The sequence below is a fragment of the Anoplopoma fimbria genome, chromosome 22 (assembly GCF_027596085.1).
Source record: "Anoplopoma fimbria isolate UVic2021 breed Golden Eagle Sablefish chromosome 22, Afim_UVic_2022, whole genome shotgun sequence".
Taxonomy (NCBI): domain Eukaryota; kingdom Metazoa; phylum Chordata; class Actinopteri; order Perciformes; family Anoplopomatidae; genus Anoplopoma; species Anoplopoma fimbria.
In genome coordinates this window covers 11919216-11940186 of record NC_072470.1, presented here as the reverse complement: position 1 = coordinate 11940186, position 20971 = coordinate 11919216, and the positions used below count along the sequence as shown (strand labels likewise).

Sequence of the window (20971 nt, the reverse complement as noted above, 5' to 3'; positions counted from 1 at the left end):
AAAATGATGGACAGAGACAGGTTAGCTTCCCCCCCTGCTTCTTCTAAGCTACACACAGTACCCATAGAGACATTATTTTGGATACATTCAGTATGCTTATAGTTTTAAATCAATGTTACAATATGTTGCTTTACTTTCTTTGCTATTATCCTTTAAGTAAGAGTAAGTGAGAACAAATAGGAAAATAGAGAAGAAGTATATTTCATAGTACAGTTGTCTGCGTTGGAATTAAGAAATAAATAACATTAAAATACTTACAGAAAAGTGCTGTGACAAAAGAGATGCATGCAAGGAGACACATTCAAACCAGCCAAATAAATAATGATAAAAAAGAAATGAAGATAATGAATTAAAAAAAAAAAATTTTAATAAAAAAAGCTACCAGCAGCTAACAGCTAAGTTGTTAAAGCTAACAACAAAAAACGTAGGAGAACCAAAACAAAAAAAAGATTATGTGACTTGGCCAATAAAAAGAATATGGATCATCCTGGAGACAGTTTGGTCTCCAAGCAACTTTGTTTCACTCACCAGACATCGGTCCAGTTGGACTTTGAGTGGTTCTGGTTCAGATGCTGGAGGCGCCTGGACTTTGAGCCAGTTTTCACTGCTGTCCACAGCCTGCTCACACTGCTCATACAAACTGTAGAAGGCCAGCACCTGCAGGACACACACACACACACACACACGGTAACACAGTTAAAATAAATACGTTTTTAAAAAAATGGAGCCAGTGTTTATTTCCCACATAGACACAAGCAAACATTCACACATCTGTCTTGTTTCATAAAAACTCTTAGGTAGTTTGCAGTAGATGCATGATAAGTCAGAATGACCAAAACCTGTGATACACTCAGAGTCTTATTACTGGAATTACAACTAATGGTAACAAGTTTGTTGGTTAAAGTCTATGCATAAGAAACATGTGCTATTCACTTGGGGTAATTAATATTCTGAGCTTGTGAAATTATGTCAAAGAATAAATTTGACAGCCCGCAGTTTTTTTTGTGCATGTGAAAAAAAATTGCATGCAGATATTTGAATGTGTTGTCGGAGCCTGAAAGTCCCACACAAAGTTATTCATAAGTTGAATGTAGACATGCCTCTGAGTTACTGTATTTCATTTCAATAAGTAACCAGCATCATGTTCAGTCTTATAACGTTTATAACAAACCAGATTTCATGGAAATCCAGTCCAGAAAATTTGGTATCTCCCAATACACATTGCATTTTTCTTTATTAGTGGATCTTGACAGCTCCAATATGGCGGATGTGCTGACGTACAGCATCAAGCAGCCAATGAGGTATCCACGTTTCTATATCTATGCTAGCCATCTCAGGCGTAAAAAGTGGTTCGAAATTTGTGCTCGTTACTCGGAGATTGTGTCGAAAACAGAGATAGAAAGTTGTGTGTCTGTCTTTTACACTGTTCCTCAACAAATTTGAATGATATATTATAACTTTATCACACATTCACAAACTTCAATTTGTATATATTTTTTTTAAAAGGCACACAAATGGTGATAGACGACTGCAGGCTATGGAAATATTGGTGAACATTATTTCTCAATCTCAAAATATGAATGACCCTATTTCGCTTTCATACCTGTCCATGATATAACAATATTTTAAAGAAATACTGTCTATAGTTTTAAAGAAATTCATTCATAAAAATAAAGAATAATTTTTTTTGAAAAACTCATGAATTGTATGATTAAACGATAACTGAAACCATTTTCAACATAAAATAACAGACGACATAAAAATAATAAAACAATTGCACATATACTGTCACGGAGAGTAATTCCACTAAGGGTTGTCTCAACAAATTGAACAAATGACTAAAAACAAATGGGTCTCCAACAATTTTACGCTTCAGGATCAATTACTACTTAATACTTACTTTCTAGTCATGTTGAGCACTATAAAGCCTGTGTAAACGTTTATAAAACATAATGTTTTGTGTGGCTCTTCTGTGGAGCCCAACAAAGACTAGAGACAAAAAATTCAGGATATTTCAGTCTCTGCTGGACATGTGTTGACAATTATTTTTAAATCTGTCTCTAGGTCGTCCCTCAACAATAAACAACATGGAAATGCAACACTCAGTTACTGGAGTGCAGCTTTAAAAATATTCTTGTTCAGTAAATTGTCATTACAGTACAGTCAATGACTCTGCCCAGCTACCCTTCAACATGTGGATTGAAGGTGCTGGAGATCAAATCACTGAAAACCGCTTTACCTCTGAGCCCCAGCCGTATCCCCCAGCATGTATCCATGTACCTTTGTCTGGTAAGCCAACCATGCCAGCCTGTCTGCCAACAGGGCACAGAATCCCGACCAGCGCTGGTTCAGCTGCTCCGCTGCCTGGGCAATGTCATCAGCACGACTCCCCTCTGGTGGTGGTGGGGGGGGGGCAGACAGAGAAACAGAGGGGGCTGTCAAACACACACACACATACAGTGATACATGCTTTTACAGTTCACATGGGCACGACTGGTCTCTTTGTAGGGGGTGGACATGAATACACACACACACACCATGCACACAAAATGTGGTGAATGTCGTCTCTAGGAGAGCTGAGGTGAGCTATTAATATTCCGTACAAAATGTGAGCTCCAAAAGCTGTGTGCACACACTCACTGCATCTCACACACACCGTCTAAATATATATATATTTTTTATGTAAATGGCCCAATTTGAGGTGCACGTAAAAGTCCAGTGCCCGGAAAATGAAAACCTCTAAGAGGTTCCAGGAGGGAATAATCAATGCTAAAGTTGTACAGGGATGGATTCACGCTCCTGACTCTAAAAAGGGCAACTTGAAGCCCATCGACCAGATGAATGTTGGACCTGGAAGGTAGCATTCTGGCTCACATGTCTCGAGATTGCTTCTTCTTCCTGTAACTGGGCCTCCATTAGGTTCCATTTACATGTCAAGCATTTGGTTGATGCTGTTTTCCAGTACAGGTTGCTATAAATACCGAAGAATGAGCTTAATGCTGGATAAGCATTTAATGCAACCCAGGAAATAAAGGAATCCCACTTACACTGCTCCGCTGAAAATGTCCTCCTGATTGAATCACTTTTGCTAATAACCTCAGGGTTTGACAATTTGTGAAATATTTGATTTCTTGCAGAGAGTTAAATGAGTAAATGGTTACCACCCTTGTGTCTCTGGGGGAAAATAGCCAGCAGCAAAATAGCTTAGCCTAGCATAACAACTGGGAGCAAGGTGTAAAGCATGGCTATGTTCAAACTGCCTCTTAAGCGCACTAATTAAGATATTATACCTTGTTTGTTTAATCTGTTCTCCCTGTTTCAGGACTTTATGCTAAACTAAGCTAAGCTAGCCAACTGCCGGCTGTGGCTTCATATTGGATCACTCCCAACGCATAAAATACCATCGCTTGGTCAGTGGTCCTTGGCGTTTAATTCAAAGGGGCAAGTGCTGTATGAGACGCATCAAACCAAACCACAATCTTTTCCTAAACCTAAAGTTTCTATTTTTATTGCGTAAATAAACCTAAAAGCTACAAATACCTAAGTTGGTAATTTATTTTGAAAAGAGACAACCTAGGGTAGAGGGTACCTATAGCTTCATCGTTTGAAGCTTAGGGCCAATCACCAAGCGTCTGTCTATATTCGATGAGTTGAGAGTGAGAATTTGTTGACATGAGAGTGACATTTGATCTTTTCATCCAACTCTCAGTAAGACATACTGTATGGAGTTGTGATTACAAAACTAGAGTAATGTAAAGTAATTAGTTAAGAGTAATGTAATATATATGTAATATATATACAATCTATAAATAAATAACATTTGTAAATTAGTTAATGGTTTAAGAAACCTGGCTAACTTTTATGTGAACTTTTTTTTTATATATATATATATATATATATATATATATAAAAGTTCACATAAAAGTTATACAGGGCAGGGAAGTCAGTAAACATGTGGAGAGGAACACCAGGCTTATCCTTTAACAGTAAAAAAAATACATATATTTCTGGTTTGTTAATTGGTGTTTAGAAATGCTTAGTTATTGTAATTAAGTAGTGATTTCTGCGATTTAGACACCAGAAATTTTTCCAGGGTTTAACAACCGAATTTTAACATATCAACAGTTCTCTTCAAGTCATATAACATTAAAACACAATTTAGAGTAAATAGAGTATATTATGTCTTGTTGCAAACAAAGCACATATTCTTTAATATATTCCTACATATATATATACACTATTCAGTAAGTTGAGCAATATTCTGGCGTGTTCTATTTGGATGGTGGTTACAGCATTGAGAGTGAAAAGTATTAATTGAGTGTTTCTCTGCTTTCAGAAGCCCCAACAACTGCACAAGGACAGAGGAGAGGACAGACGAGGAGAAACATCTCTCTCTTTCTGTCTCGTCCTCTCTCTATCAGTGTTTCTATGGAGACAAGGAGAGAGGGTGGGACAGGTGGAGGCGTTGCCATGGGGACAGACAGGGTGTGTGCGTGTGCTGTGTGCGCACGCATGTGAATGGGCGCGTGTGAGAGTGCACGTTACCCTGCTCGACCAGGGTCTGGGCCGTGCGCGTTGCTTCTTGGAGCTTTCGGTACTTCTCTGGCCGCTCTCTTTCTATCGCCTATGGCAAAGAGACAGAGAGGTAGGGAGAGAGAGAGCGATGGGGCAGAGTGAGAGATAGGAAGTTAAAGGACAAGAGACAGACAGCAAGACAAAAAGAACGACAGGCTGACAGCAGGAAAAATATTATTTATTACAAAGAAAATCAATATCCAATTCAGCAGACTATTACTTCCACAGAATAAGAGCTACTATGGCTTTTCATCAACCTCTGACCTTCCTCTGCTGCGACATTCAGGACAACCCGAGCATGTCTGGGCATTTTGTGGGCAAACGACAGAAAGGTTCGAGGTTCGTCATTGATCATTTTAAGGCCAAATCAGCATATAAAATCAGAAAATCAGCATATATATATTTGGGAAATCAGGGAATGTTGCCTTCAATTCTCATATGGAAGTTGTGTAAAAACATTTAGGGGGTTGAAATTACCCATAGCTAATGACAAAAGGGTAACATGTTAACTTCATCAGTTATGACCTAGTAATGTCATCCCAACACTCTGCTGCTCATTATTTATTTTCCTTTTTTTATAACAGAAATAATGTTTTTATACTCCAATTAAGTTTTAGCTTATTTGCCATACTCCTGATCGCTTTACAAAACTGCATTTTCTTATGTTTGATCACATCAAAAACTTAAATGTACGGAAATGAGAGTGGTATTGGTTTTCCGATCCGTCCGCGAGAAAGTTAATATTTACCATAATGGTCTGCTCCTTTAAAGGACCAGCGCATAGAATTTAGTGCCATCTAGCGGTGAGGTTGCCCAACTGAATACCCCTCCGCTCAGCTCTCCCTTTCAAGCGTGTCACTTTATCATGTGAATAGGTAAAAATCCACTCATTTTGCTTCTTAAAGTGGTGTTCTGGAAGACTTTACTGCTGTTTATTATATAAGCTGCAGCAGAGAGCCGAGCTCACAGCAAAGTGGCAACCCAGGTCAGAGGTAATTTTTAAGAATCTGTCCACCTTAAAATTCCTCAGTTTCCATCCTTACTAAAGTGCATTTATAATTTGTAATGCATACATTTTGCAGTTCATAGAAGCTTCAAACAATGTTTATGGGGATTACAGAGGATTTGTGTTGAACTGGTTTATTATGAATGATTCGTTAGCACATTTATAAATGCTGACTAACAGCTTTAATTGTTTAGCATGAACAAACCATGCATCAGCGCTTTGAGAGCCATTTGTAAGCCTCATCTATGCAAGTGTTGCTAATTCAGTTCAGAATGTATTCATATGAGTGTATTATGTACATTGTTTTCTGCATCTAATTTAAAGTTGTGACAAATGGTTTGTGTCAAGAACAATCACTAATTCAGAAAGTATAATATGGTGAATGAGTTATTACCGTGTTTGAATTTAATGTTAAGCTATGTTAATTCAAAGCTGCTCTTACCAATATTCTCATAAGAACAATGGGTTCAATTACAATTTTTAATGTGAAAGCAGTCGTTCATAGCGATGAGGCAACAATGATCACTCAGCAACCAGACAGAAACATGAATGAGCAGTGAATGTGCGTACCTAATAACCAATGAATGATTCCCCCTGATCCCCATTTGCTCCTTTGCCCTTGCCTTTTATTCAAAATGATTAATTTAACTAGTTAAGTTTTAATATCTAAATAAAAATAGAGTTTAAAAGAATGAGTTTATTCCAGTGTCTGGATCTGGATGATGACAATTCCATAAACCTTTGTAACCTTCACAGAAAGTTTGAAATTAGAGCTAGATTTGCATGCATATTAATGCAATGGTAACAGCTTGAAAAGCTAAAAAAGGTAGAGCTATCAAGAGTCAGTTAAGATAAAATGTATTTCATTTAAAATTATATATATGCAAAATGCTTTGTGACAGAATCAAGCCATCTTTCGTTGGTGGAGATTGAAAACAGAGCTAAAAGAGGGTGAATATTGGACTAACATACATAAGGTTGAAGCAAACATGACTCCAAATAAATGCTTATGTTGTGCTGACGAATTGGAAAAATGCATATGTCAGTGTTGTGTTTACAGCTTATTGTTATTGCTTCGCTCAAATCATAAATATTAAGAAATTAAACTTAAAGGAATAGTTTTGGAAATTAAATAGTTCCACTTTTATGGTGAGGGTTACCACGTTCATGTCTGTATGCTAAAAATGAACCTAGAGTCAAAAGACAGTTAGCATACCTTAGCATAAAGACTCGTTATTGGCGGGCACAGCTAGCCAATGAGATTTAAGAGATCATGTTCTAGGAAATGAAATAAGTCAGTAAAAAGCCTCACTTGTGAATTTTGAAAATGTAATGTGTCTTATAAAAAGGCGAGTCCAGCTTTACAGGCTTGTTGTGTATACAGGCGCTCATGCAACTATGGTGTTTTTTTATTTTTTTTTATAGTTTAACGTCCATGGTGTAATCTGCCTTTGCCCAATTTCAGCTCGGATTGGCTCCAGGCCCTGGAGACCCTGACCAGGATAAGCGGTTAAAGATAATGGATGTATGGAATCCATAACTTGATAATCCATTATCTTTAGTTTAGGTAGGCAGACTTCTCTCAACTTCGGGACAGAGCCAGGCGGTTTCTGCTTGGTTCCAGTCTCTATGCTCAGCTAAGCTAAATGCTAGCTGGCTGCAGCTTCAAAATTAGCTTACAGATATGAGAGTAGTATCAATGTTCTCATTTTAACTTTGGCAAGAAAGCGAATGAGTGTTTTTCCCAAAATGCTAAACTATTCCTTCAAGACACATGTTATGCTACAACAGGTTGTTAAATCTTTATTATTTGCTACAGTGAGCAGAAGCTGGTACAGCTGTTAGTTTCCTTAATTTTCTTGTTTATCTTATTTGTTTACTCCTTTTTGAGGACAAATCCACTGAGTTGACATACATAGGTAGCTGCTGCAGAAAACTCCACAGTCATTATGGACATCTTGCTGCACCTAATAGCCTACTTCCAGCATGATCCAGTGTTGTCCTGTGCGCATAATCATAGCTCAGAACGTGAAATGAATTACTAACCCATATGTGGTATTGAACTTTGTTATTTAAGCATCACAGGTCTCAGCAGCTTCAGCTCTACAGGGCATCTCCCGATTTATTCCCCAGCCACTCCCCTAAACCTTAACCGTGCCTAATCCCAAATCCAAACCTTAAAGCCAAATCTGATCCCTGAAACAGGCCTTTGAAGAAGGACCGGTCCAAATGTACTCACCTTCCAAAAATCTCCTCACTTACACTCGGTCCTCTAAACGATAGATGTAAAAGTACTCAGGCACACACAGTGTATTTACCTGCACTTTGTCATGCAGCTCCTGAATGCTTCCGTCCTTGCGTGACACAGAGAACTCTGGGCTCTGCAGGATGGCCTCACCGCGGGTCATGTAGCTGTGGACCTCTGTGAAGTCCACGTCAAACCTGAGGACACACACACGCAATATTACCTTCTTAGCTGTTATCGTTGAGCACAAAAGACACACAGTTTTGTACATTTTCAGGATCATGTCCTTTAGTGTTCCTCTTAAGTCTAAATTATTTAATTTGCCGAGTGCCTAATACTTCACTCCAGCAGATGAAATTAAAAGTCGCATTTAGCATTATCCTTTCATGTATTTTGAACAGGCAACTAGTATTTACACAGTAGATAGACATGTATTCAAATATATTTAAATAAATATATATTTAGTTGTTGTTTCGATGTTTTGATTATCTTTTTACGCAGCCTGGGCTAATTTCAGTCAACACATCCCAACTTGGACCGATTTGGCTGCCCTCATTAGACAATACATTAACGCCATTCATTCAGTTAGAAGGGCAAGATTTGGCTTCATGTTCATTGGGGTTAATATCTCTTCAACACCTATTTATACCATGGGGAAATATGAACAATCAATAGTTATAGTTTGGTTTATGTGCATTTACATTTAAAATGCATTAATAAACAACAAACTAAATATGTAAACCCCACAACATCTACCAGCACAATACATTTACCTCATGTTATAATGAACAGCCTACATATAGTGTCCCGGAATACAGCGGGTAAAATAAGTATTGAAAAAATACTTTTTCCCTGTGTCATTCCATTTTATTACACACAACTTAATTTCTGAACTTATTTGTTTGGTTTTCTTTGTATGTATGGATTACTTGGGTTGTTACCGACATCTGGTGAAAATTTCATGTCAATAGCACCTTTAGAAATATATTTACTGAGAAAAATGGTGACGTGTTCAATACTTATTTTACCCACTGTATATCCAACAATGGAAATCAAATAACACTGCATCATAATAATAATAATGATATTTATAACACTACTAATAATACACATTCAAACAAACATCACACAAAAGTGTAATATTGTGTAATTTAAAATTAATGAATGAAAATTAGTGAAAAGGAAACCGTCTTGGGAACTTTAAATTAGCCTAGAACTACACTTTTAAGTAATCTATGTAATCACTAAAAACTAGCATAACAGCAGTGGTGGAAAAAGTATTCAGATCCTTTACTTCAAATACTACTCCATATACGTGTTATGTTACACTTTCATAAAGTTTGGGAACTTGCAAGAGAAAGTTGCATCCACGTCATTTTTAAAAAAATATTTCGTATTGTTTCGCTCTCAGCCAATCACATCAAGCGTTCTTTAATTTAATGTGACATGTGACTGACCCGCGACCGTAACAGCTACACCACGCCGTGGGACGCACACAGCTTCCATTCACATTATGGTTATCGACTTAAGTACTCTATTGGAATTAGTATCTCCAGGTATAGTATTGGCATCATCGTTTTTTAATGATACCCAGTCCTACGTATATTTATTAAGTCATATGAAAATACTCAAGGAAAGTATAAATTCCTTGAAGCTGTATTTAAGTAATTGAGTAAATGTATGTACTGCTGACTTTCCACCACTGCATAAGTTAACTTGGTTCACTACACTACACAAGTACTAAGAGGACTTTCCTCTCCTATTCTCTACTATGAATGGTTTCATTTCAAGCTGGCTTCTAGTATCACCAGCACATATACTCATTGTGAGGACCTGCAGTGTTTCATCACCTACCTGCTGAGATAAGACAGCAGGAAGGGGTGCATGTAACTGAACATTTCACACAAGTTAGAAAATAAACTTTATAATGCTAATAAAACGTGATAATTCTAATAATAAAAAGTACACCGAAGTGTTGCAACACACGCCCACCTTTTCCTGAGTTCAGAATCCACCACGACTTGCCTCTTCTTTTGTGGCGGCGGAGACTCCCGTGTCTGGCGCACAGCTGACACCTTCTCCCTAGAAATCACCTTGGTTACGGTCGCCGTGACAGAGTGGGTCAGCTCGGCCTGCTGCGTTGTGCTGACGGCCGATGACAGCTGAATGTGCGCACACACACACACAAAAATACATTTTGACAAAGTGCACACAACAGCAGGCAGCGTCACTTTACATGGATCTGTCAAAATCATACTGATCCCAAATCACCACTTGGCGCACTCTCACATCTGTCTAAGTGCCTGCACACACACACACACACACACATACACCCACACACACCGCAAAAATGACCTTGAGAGGCAAGGAGTCAAAAATCAGTGACATCAATCATACATTATCACAACAAAAATATAAGATAGGATGTTTGTGGGGTTTCAAAAGTTGTGTGTTTAGGTGTGTGTGTGTGTGTGTGTGTTTATCAGACAGCTGTGAGATGGTTAAGTAGTGACTTGGGATTTCTGTGACAGATTGTGACTTCACAACAGGATGTGTGAGAGAGAAAATTGTGTGTCTTTTTGTGGCTGTTGCATGTTTAGATGAAGGTGTGTGCTTGCTCTAATTCTGAGCATGGTCCACAGAGTGTGTGTATGTGTGTGTGTGCAGTTTGTTTCAGCAGGGAAGAGCTTAATGACAGTTAAGTAGCGAGTGCGACTACTAGGATAGCCCTGCTACCATGGAAACCTGTGTGTGTCTGTGTGAATGCAGTTGAAGTGGCGGAGACTGCGTGTGCCTGCCAGAGGTCAATCTGCTAATTATTTGACTGATTATAATGGATAAGTAATTGCATAAGAGAGACAGACAGAGATAGAGACTACGGGGGAGAGAGGGAGTGAAAGTGAGATGGTTAAGAGATACTTTTTTTTATTATTACAGTTTATACGTGAGTTAAGGTTTATTTTGTAAAGTGTATTTTAGGGGGTCTATGTTCACGTTGTGTTTATATTCTGTCTGTCCCTATTTCTTTAGGGGTCAGCATGAAACTCTAGTCCTATAGGCTCATACAATCATAATTAACAGACATCAGTTACAACCAGAGCGAGCCTGACCCAGAATGCATGTGTGTATTGCGATGGTTTGTTGCTCTGGTTCTCAAAGGGGGTGCCACAAGACTTCTTAATTGGCTTCTTTTTTTTTCTTTTTTTTTATACTATTTCCCAAAAATGTCACTACATTTTGATATATTTCAAACATGTCAAAACAGATATCATGTTTACAAAAAAATACTTTAAAGTCTCTCTGCCCTTAAATGGTACTCTCAGGCAGTGTTACAGAAAATGATTGACATTATTTAGAAATATGTTCTCTATATTAAGGAAGGATACTTATATTAAGAAGTAGTGTATTTCCCCAAAATGGCATATTATTGCTTTAAGTCGCAGCTTTTGACAGAGAAAGTGCCGCCTGAGAAGGAGCACTTCAGAACATAAAGGTTCATTTGCAACATTCTAATACATGTAATTCCAATCATTCATTCAATTGCCACCGTGAAGCTCTCCAAAAGGACTTCAAGAAGAAATGCAACATTACAGTGCAGTGTCTTTATCAGCTAAATTCCAAAACCACAGAAAGCCTTTTGTCTTTATCTCATCACTTTTCAGTTTTAAAAGCACAGACTGAAAGACTGAGAGGAGACTGTGTAGTTACAGAAGGAGATGAGAGGACAGAGACAACTGAACCAGAAAAGCGATAATGAAGAGTGATAAATGTATAGCAGTGCTTATTGAAAGCCACTCCTTCATCGCTGTGATTTTGCTCAGGACAGTGCAGATAATGGTCAGTGCTAATTTCATCCTTCCATCCTCAGTATTCTCCACTGGTGTGTAACGTAAACGTTCTCTAGGTGTTCAATGACCTCTGTCACCCAGCCAATACATTTTATCTCTCTATCCCTCAGCCCAATCATTTGCAACTAACAGTACTCCGTTCCATCACAGCAGTGTTCTTCGAGCGGGCCAAATGTGACCTCAGTGCGTCCATTTTGAATCAAAACAAACCAGTTTCGTAAACCAGCAAAGGGCATTCTGAAGAAGGCAAGCTATGACTTGTCTTATGAAGAAGGCTTGGTGGTTTAGTTTTTGACTTTTTGTCTTAGTTGGTAACAATCATTTTTGCATCCCGACTTTCTCCTTTTGCTAAGCGATTATTCTTTATTTAGCCTTGAGAAGCACCTTTTCTTTAGTAAATAGCCAAAATTGCACCATTTATCATAGTAAGAAACTGAAAAAAAATTAAATAGTTCCATTGATAACTTCCCAGTGGTGCTTGAAAACATCACGTGTGACGAATGCTTCCTTCAGGAAAGGCAACCAAATCTAAGTTTAAAATCAAATTATGGTATTCCATCAAAAACACATTAGTCTACATGACTCCTTTAAAATTGACCCCTAAAATAAACCGTTTGCACTAACCAGATTCTGTAAAAAAAAACCAACCAATTCTGAGCTCCTTGGAGCAACTGGGAAGTCATGAATGACTCTGAACAACAATCACATGACATAAATCCAGTAAAACTTGTATATTATGAAAGTACGTATGAAAACCTGTTATGTAAATAGTTAAATATGTATAGCTAGTGAAGGCTCTATTTTTATCCAATATCGGTAACACTTGGAAAGAAATTGTATCAATAGATTCCATTGATTTCTAGTTTTTGTGTAAAATAGATAGTCAAAGAAATTGAACTTGCGTTTTCTCTCTTTTCATGATTTATAGCATTATAACTGTTATACTTCACAATAGACATGTTTGAGTTCTGTCTGCTTTTAGTTATCACTGTTCTGTTTCCATAGAGGTGTAGGACTTCTATATTGCAGTAAAAATGAAGCCACAGGTTTTTGGTCCTTGAGGTGCAGCTTCCTGCTGGATTTCATTCCACTACCTAATCACAAAGTGATTAAGAGCTGGGACACTGAGTGAATGAAATGAAGTGCAATCAGTTTGACTCTAGGACAGAGGACCCATCACGACTCTGAGCCCTGAGGACCAAGGCTGCAAGAATGACCTAATTTCATTACATGTCCAACTGGCCCGTGGCTAAGCCCCTGTTTTGGGTTCAGATTTAAGGAAAAAAAGACATAATGTTATCATTGCTAATGATTTATTGTGGATTCATTGAGGATAGTTATCCGCTACTAAATGTTTTGTTTGATATGTAATTTGGTTCTGATTAAGTTAAACACATGCTTTTAAACAAATTTTCAACACTTTGGGGAGGCTGAACTTTTTTGTCAAGAGTTCTACGTGATCTGTGGAGTCTATTTGCTTGGATTAGCCAAGATTTCAAGTAGAGTGGATGAGCTTGCCCGTTTTAAAGCTTAAGAAATTTACTCACCAGCACCTCTTGATCTAACCAACTAACATGCTTTATCTCATGTGTTTAATTTGTACTAAAACTACAAGTTGTTGTTTTACGGGAACTTTGCCACAACTATTTCTTAGCAGTGTCTGGCAACCTTATGGTGACAGCCAGTGACAGCCAGTGACAAGCAAGTTATTTGTAAATGTAACTAATCAATCAAAAACATATTCCTAATTTAATGTGAATGTAGGCTTTCAAGTTGCTAACATTTGTAAGCACACTTTGAAGTTAATGGGACTTGCATTGCTATGCATTTGGTAGAGGCTAACCATCCCCGGCCACTCCATAAAGCTAGCCAGAATGTCCAAGGGCAACTGTACACCAATTGTCATACACCAACATAAACCCTTGACAACTTGGTGTACAAAGGTCGTGAAACCTAACTGAGCATGTGCGGTGTACCTGGGAGCTGCTCATCTCCAGACTCTGGATCAGTCGGTCCCAGCGCTGGGCGAAACTGTCCAGACGGGCCTCCAGTTTGCTGGCCACCTCTTTGTTCTTAACACTGGACAGCAGGTCCTGACTCATGGAGCACAGCTTGTCCATGGTGGGACGCTTCACTTCCAGGTCTGCCTTCACCGTCTGGTGGGAACATACATACATGCACACACGAACAACATAGGACGGGGATTTAAGATTACCTTGTTTTAGTACAGGACTTGCACCAAAGTTACATCACATATATTTCTCCTTTTTGCTAAATGAAAGGGATAGTAGAGCGGCTGCAGGGAAACTCACAGCAAGACGGCGGAGGCAGGTCACCATCTCTGCCTGGTCCTTCAGGTTGGAAGTCTTGATGGAGCGAACCAGCTCCTCCTTCTGAGTCAGCCAGGAGTCAAATAGACACTGCGGGGAGAGGAGAGGAGTGAAAAAAAACGTAGTCTCTCTGTCACTTGATTTGGGGCATATAAGCTAAAGAAGCTGAACTTAAGAGTTCTCTATTTCTGCCCTGAAGATCACCTTCACCACTTCAGGAGAAGAGAGAGGAGAGGAGGATAAATAAGCAGAGAGGAAAGGACCATGAGGGGAGAGAGGAGGAGAGAAGGAAGTAGACAAGAGAAGAGGAGTATTAAGAGGCACATAGAAGGGGAAAGAAAATGAGAGGAAGTGAGGAAATAAGAAGAGTAGATCTGGGAAAAGGAGAGGAGACAATGAGAGGACGGAGAGGGACAGAAAATAAATGAAAAAAAGGAGAGGAAAAAAGAGAAGAATAAAGGAGAGAAAAGAAAAGAGGAGAGGAGACGAGATCCATAGAAATTGAAAGAAGAATGAGATGAATAGGGATGGATGGATGGATGGAAGGAAGGATGAATAGATGAAAGGAAGGAAGAAGGAATGAATGATGGATGGATGGATGGAAGGAAGGAAGAAAGGAAGGATGGATAGATGGATGGAAGGAAGAAAGGATGGAAGGATGGAAGGAAGAAAGGAAGGATGGTTGGATGGTTGGAAGAAAGGAAGGATGGATGGATGGATAGATAGATGGAAGGAAGGAAGGAAGGAAGGAAGGAAGGAAGGATGGATGGATGGATGGATGGATGGAAGGATGGTAAGAAGGAAGGATGAATAGATGAAAGGAAGGAAGAAGGATGGAATGATGGATGGATGGATGGATGGATGGATGGATGGAAGGAAGGAAGAAAGGATGGATGGCTAGATGGATGGAAGGAAGAAAGGATGGATGGATGGATGGATGGATGGATGGATGGTTGAATGGATGGAAGGAAGGAAGAAAGGAAGGATGGATGGATAAATATATGGAAGGAAAAAAGGATGGAAGGAAGGAAGAAAGGAAGGATGGATGGAAGGAAGAAAGGAAGGATGGATGGATGGAAGGAAGGAAGGAAGAAAGGAAGGATGGATGGATTGGGGAAAGGATGGATGTATGGATTGATGGAGGGAAGAATGGATGGATGGATGATGAAAGGCAGAGGGTAAAGAGAAGGGGGACGAGTCTACAGGAAGATAAAGACATGTCATCATGTGGGAGGCGGTGCATTTGCGGCCATCGTCTCCTGATGGTACAGACAGCTCTTGAGTTCTGAATCCTCCTCAGGCCTTTTGTCTGTGACAGCATCTCTCTCTCTGTCCAGGGTTACAAGGTGAATGCTTCTGTTATCAGCGCACAGACAGTTCATTTGCAACCAGAGCCTCGGGCGCTTATAGTTGAACAAGCATTTAGCCAAGTAATGGAAGAAAATTGAATTTGACGCATTTCCTGATGTTTCTGAATAATTAATCAAATTAAATTAGATTCTAATGGACGTCTCAAAGCCATCGAGGCCAATTATAGAGTTTATTTCATGATTAATCTATACTTATCCTTGTAACGGAGTAAACAAATGGGCTCCAGACGCCCCTTGATATGAAATTACATATATATATATATATATATATATATATATATATATATATATATATATATATATATATATATATATATATATATATATATGCACAGTCAATTTTAAACTATAAAATTCAAGCATAGAAAAACTGAATGATCTAAATTTTATTATAGTGTTATTGAACAAAAATATCAGGAACAATTTCTTAAAATGTCCCTAATTTGTTTTAATCAAGGAATATTGATAAAAAATATTAATTTCTCTTTAAGTAGAGCCAAAGTTAGAGCATCAAATTGTCCTTTTTGTAAATTAAACAGTAAACAAAGGGTGACAGCTATCCAAAGGGCCACAAAGCACAAATAGTTTTTGATTTAAGATTATCATTTATTGTGCATGTTGTGATTTCAGCTTCCTCAATTATTAATCACAGAAAACGAGCAAATCGTATATCGGGACACATTTCATTTCCTTTTAAAAAAAGTCTGGTGTAGCCTGAAATATCAACTGGCTGATAAAGGGGAGAGAAAATATCATGACATCCCAAAGTAATAATTCTGATCAAAATACATGTTTACACTGTAGTTAAGTTCCAGCAGGTTTAGGATGAAGGTATACAATGTTTTGTGTAAATATAAATATAAATATTTTGCTGCAGTTAAAACATAAATAAGATGTCTTTTAGTGGAAGCTAATATAAGTTGGTCGGTCCACTATTTTGTTCAATTCCAGAATTTCTCAACAACTGTTCGATGGATTGCCAAGAAATTTAGTACATTCAAATGTCTGATGTAACCTTTTCATTACTTTTTCTTCCAGCAGCATCATCGGGTCATGTCTTGTGTCAAGTTCATGACCAAACATCTGGTGTAAATGCACCCAAAACGCGTTGAAGACGGATTGTGATCCAATCTGCCAAACTGACCAAAGGGACTGTGATAAATGCAAGCAGATCTCACTGATTGCATAAAAAAATTAAAGAATTTGGCTCAGATTTGAATGCATATAGTTCTGTTTGCTTTATACTGTGAGTCATATAATTAGATTTTAAAATTACCTTTATCTTGATACATATCGTATAGCCAGATTCCTACATTATACACATACATATAAATATTTATATAGTATATTTAAATTTCAAATGTTAATTTACAATCGGTAATATCGCAATACTCAAATAAATAAAAATGGTGTTGTTAGCAAATGTAAATGGAGTTAAATATTAGCATTAAAACATGCTGATGATTAGCAGGTCCATCAGTTACCCTGTTTGTCATCTTAGTTTATTTAGCGTGTTAGCATGCATAGCTTTGCTTGTGTGGCGCCAAATTGTATTCTAAATTTTGGCTCAAGATAATGTGACACTTCAGCCATCTGAGTCCGACAAATTAAGTGGTGTCTCCTGAAGTTACAGTCAAGTTTCTCAGTTTTTGTCGCCATCTTTCATGAAATCTGTTTCAGCTTCAAAGGTCTCCTAAAGCCTGCGGAATGTGGGCATGTAGACACGATCCGGATGCTCATTACACATGCAGCAAATACTGCTGTGATCCTGCCTCACACACACACACACACACACACACACACACACACACACACACACACACACACACACACACACACACACACACACACACACACACACACACACACACACACACACACACACACACACACACACACACACACACACACACACTTACCTGTTCATTAGTGAAGTGCTGCCATTTCAGTAAAATCTCCTGAAGCAGAATCCAGCGTTCTTCTGTCCATCTACAAATGGCTGCCCAGCGGTCACCTAGCACCTGTGTGCACACACACACACATATAAATATTTTATTAATGTCTACATTAGCACAAAAATTCCCTTTGAATTATTAAACCTGACAGACTAAAACATTTTCATCCTGTTGCTTCAAAGGCTGATGGATTCTCATCTTCACTTGCCAGTAAAAAAATGTTTACTCTCCCTCCCCGAGGGAGGGGATCATGATTGCGGAAGGATGTAAAATTCAAAGACAGGGACAGAATATCATTTTATTCTGTCAAAGTGATTGGAGTCCATTGACCGTATAATCCATCCATCCATCCATTTCCTTCCGCTTATCCGGGGCCGGGTCGCGGGGGCAGCAAGCTAAGGAGGGTCCTCCAGACGTCCTTCTCCCCAGCAACACTTTCCAGCTCCTCCTGGGGAACCCAGAGGCGTTCCCAGGCCAGACGAGATATGTAATCCCTCCAGCGTGTTCTGGGTCTACCCCGGGGCCTCTTACCAGTTGGACGTGCCTGGAAAACCTCTAAAGGGAGGCGTCCAGGAGGCATCCTGATCAGATGCCCGAGCCACCTCAGCTGGCCCCTTTCGACGCGAAGGAGCAGCGGCTCTACTCCGAGCTCCCTCCGGACGTCTGAGCGCCTCACCCTATCTCTAAGGCTGAGCCCAGCCACCCTATGAAGGAAGCTCATTTTGGCCGCTTGTATTCGCGATCTCATTCTTTTGGTCACTACCCAAAGCTCATGACCATAGGTGAGGGTTGGAACGTAGATGGACTGGTAAATCGAGAGCTTTGCCTTACGGCTCAGCTCCTTCTTCACCAAAACGGTCCGGTACAACGCCTGCATCACTGCTGACGCTGCACCGAACCGCCTGTCCCTCTCCCGCTCCATTTTACCCTCACTCGTGAATAAGATCCCGAGATACTTGAACTCCCTCGCTTGGGGCAGTGACTCACTCCCAACCCAGAGGGTGCAATCCACCGTTTTCCGAAAGAGAACCATGGCCTCAGACTTGGAGGTACTGACTCTCATCCCGACCGCTTCACACTCGGCTGTGAACCGCCCCAGTGCGTGCTGAAGGTCACGTTCTGAAGAAGCCAACAGAACCACATCATCTGCAAAAAGCAGGGATGTGATTCTGAGGTCCCCAAATCGGAAACTCTCCTCCCCCCTGCTGCGCCTTGAAATCCTGTCCATGAAAATCACAAATAGGATTGGTGACAATGGGCAGCCCTGGCGGAGGCCAACACGCACTGGGAACAAGCTCGACTTTGTGCCGAGTATCCGGACACAGCTCTCACTTTGGTCATACAAGGACCGAATGGCTCTTAGCAACTAACCAGATACCCCATATTCCCGCAGTACCCCCCACAGGACTCCCCGAGGGACACGGTCGAAGGCCTTCTCCAAGTCCACAAAGCACATGTAGACTGGATGAGCAAACTCCCATGCACCCTCCAACAGACCTGCAAGGGTAAAGAGTTGGTCCGCTGTTCCACGTCCAGGACGGAATCCGCATTGCTCCTCCTGAATCCGAGTTTCGACAATCGGACGGAGCCTCCTTTCCAGCACCCTGGAGTAAACTTTCCCGGGGAGGCTGAGCAGCGTGATACCCCTATAATTGGAGCACACTCTCCAGTCCCCCTTTTTGAAAATGGGAACCACCACCCCGGTCTGCCACTCCACAGGCACTGTACCCGACTTCCACGCGACAGTGAAGAGACGTGTCAACCAAGACAGCCCAACATTGTCCAGAGCCTTTAGCATCTCCGGTCGAATCTCATCCACTCCTGGCGCTTTGTCACTGAAGAGCTTTTTAACTACCTCAACGACCTCCGCTAGGCATATGGACGAGTCTTCCCCTGAGTCTTCAGACTCTGCCTCTTCCACAGAGGACGTGTTGGTCGGGTTCAGGAGTTCCTCAAAGTGTTCTTTCCACCGCTCGACAATATCCCCAGTCCGGGTCTGCAGTTCTCCCCCCCTGCTGAGCACAGCCTGAGAAAAGCCCTGTTTCCCCTTTCTGAGTCGTCTCACGGTTTGCCAGAACTTCCTTGAGGCCATTCGAAAGTCCTTCTCCATGGCCTCGCCAAACTCCTCCCACACCCGGGTTTTTGCCTCAGCAACCGCCGCAGCTGCTGTCCTTCTGGCCAACCGGTACCTGCCTGCTGATTCAGGAGACCCCTGGGCCAGCCAAGTCCGAAAGGCCTCCTTCTTCAGCTTGACGGCCTCCTTCACCGCTGGTGTCCACCAAGGATACAGAACTGTATTTTTTATCAGTTTTTGTGAATTTAATTCTTTTTTTTTTTTTTTTTTCAATAGAAACTTTAACTGTTCAGATTCTGTACAACACATAACCAAAGTTTGGGGACACACTGTCAACATACTGTCACAAGGTATCACCCGAATGAATATCATAATTTGAACCTCAGAGTGCAGCTGGAAACATCTGGGGAAGTAACACTTTTAGTGCAGTCTTGCCATATTAAAATTTTCTAGTACACTATGGAAGCAAGTAAAGATTGCAATTATTGTAATTTCACAAGCAGAGAAAAACCTAATTGTGAAATCAAATGTAACTAATTGAGTCAATGCTAAATTTAATGCACCGAGATATTTTATTTTGAAAAGTAAAATAAAATTGGTTTGAATGCCTGACTTAAAATGTATAGAGCTTTATCCGATTTCAAATACTTTTTTTTTTTCTGGATTCACAAAATCACTTCAGTCAGTTGAATCAAATACATTCTACTATTACTAAAAAAGTTATTTTAAAAAGGGGGATCATTTTAACAAATGTCTTGAAATTCAGAGATCATATGAATTCAGATATTTAGAAAAGTAAAACATGTGAATAGAATGCATTTTTCTACCCTAAGGGACAAATCGCTTTACAATCGTAATTCCATTCAAACACACATGCACTAATGGCCGAGGAGCCGGCATCTATGGAGACAATTTGCGGATCAGTATCCCTCAGAACCTGGGGATTGAACCCCCAACCCTGTCCAGATGAATGGACAATTATCTCTTCTTCCTATAATAAATATGTCAATGCTATAAATTCATTGTGGTTTTTTTCAAGGGATCTATTAGCCAAAATGAAAAAGAGTTTTTGTTAGCTTAGACTGACTTTTTCAAATCTAGGTAGTGGGCCGTCTTCATGGAGCTTGCCATGTTACACATCGGACATCCCAAACACTGGTTCTAAAGAGACCCGTTTGAGTTAATATTACCTGAAGGCCACCGTAGTTCTCAAACACATGTGAAACTACAGTATCGTGATTTGCCGACTATAAAACGGTGGTACCGCCAGTTTGCCATCTGACCCCGTTGCCTCTAAAGTAGTGTTATTAAATCAAAGGTGGCCTCTGAGCGAGGTGAATGAGGTGAAACCGTGTTACCACGGTTTTGCACGTTTGGCCCCTTTAACCGCAGTCTTGTAATGTTAATCATCTAATACTTTTACATGCACTTTCGTGTCTTTTGGTCATATTTGATATGTAATATTCTTGTTATTTTACATAGTCAAGCCTACAGATCTGACCACAGTTTGTGCAGGCGCACGCACACGCACACACACACACACACACACACACACACACTTTCACAGA

At 39.9% G+C, this 20971-nt stretch overlaps 1 protein-coding gene across 1 annotated transcript in view; it reads right to left on the bottom strand.

The window, feature by feature from the left end:
• Positions 1 to 20971, bottom strand: part of LOC129111489 (dystrophin-like) — a 213042-nt gene that overhangs the window by 40090 nt on the left and 151981 nt on the right. Inside the window, exons 16-23 of the mRNA XM_054623459.1 lie at positions 17294 to 17395; positions 13987 to 14094; positions 13651 to 13830; positions 9819 to 9988; positions 7900 to 8023; positions 4546 to 4624; positions 2281 to 2393; positions 529 to 657 (exon numbers count right to left, since the gene is read on the bottom strand). Of these exons, the coding sequence (XP_054479434.1) occupies positions 529 to 657; positions 2281 to 2393; positions 4546 to 4624; positions 7900 to 8023; positions 9819 to 9988; positions 13651 to 13830; positions 13987 to 14094; positions 17294 to 17395 (1005 nt within the window). The remainder of the gene's footprint in view (positions 1 to 528; positions 658 to 2280; positions 2394 to 4545; positions 4625 to 7899; positions 8024 to 9818; positions 9989 to 13650; positions 13831 to 13986; positions 14095 to 17293; positions 17396 to 20971) is intronic.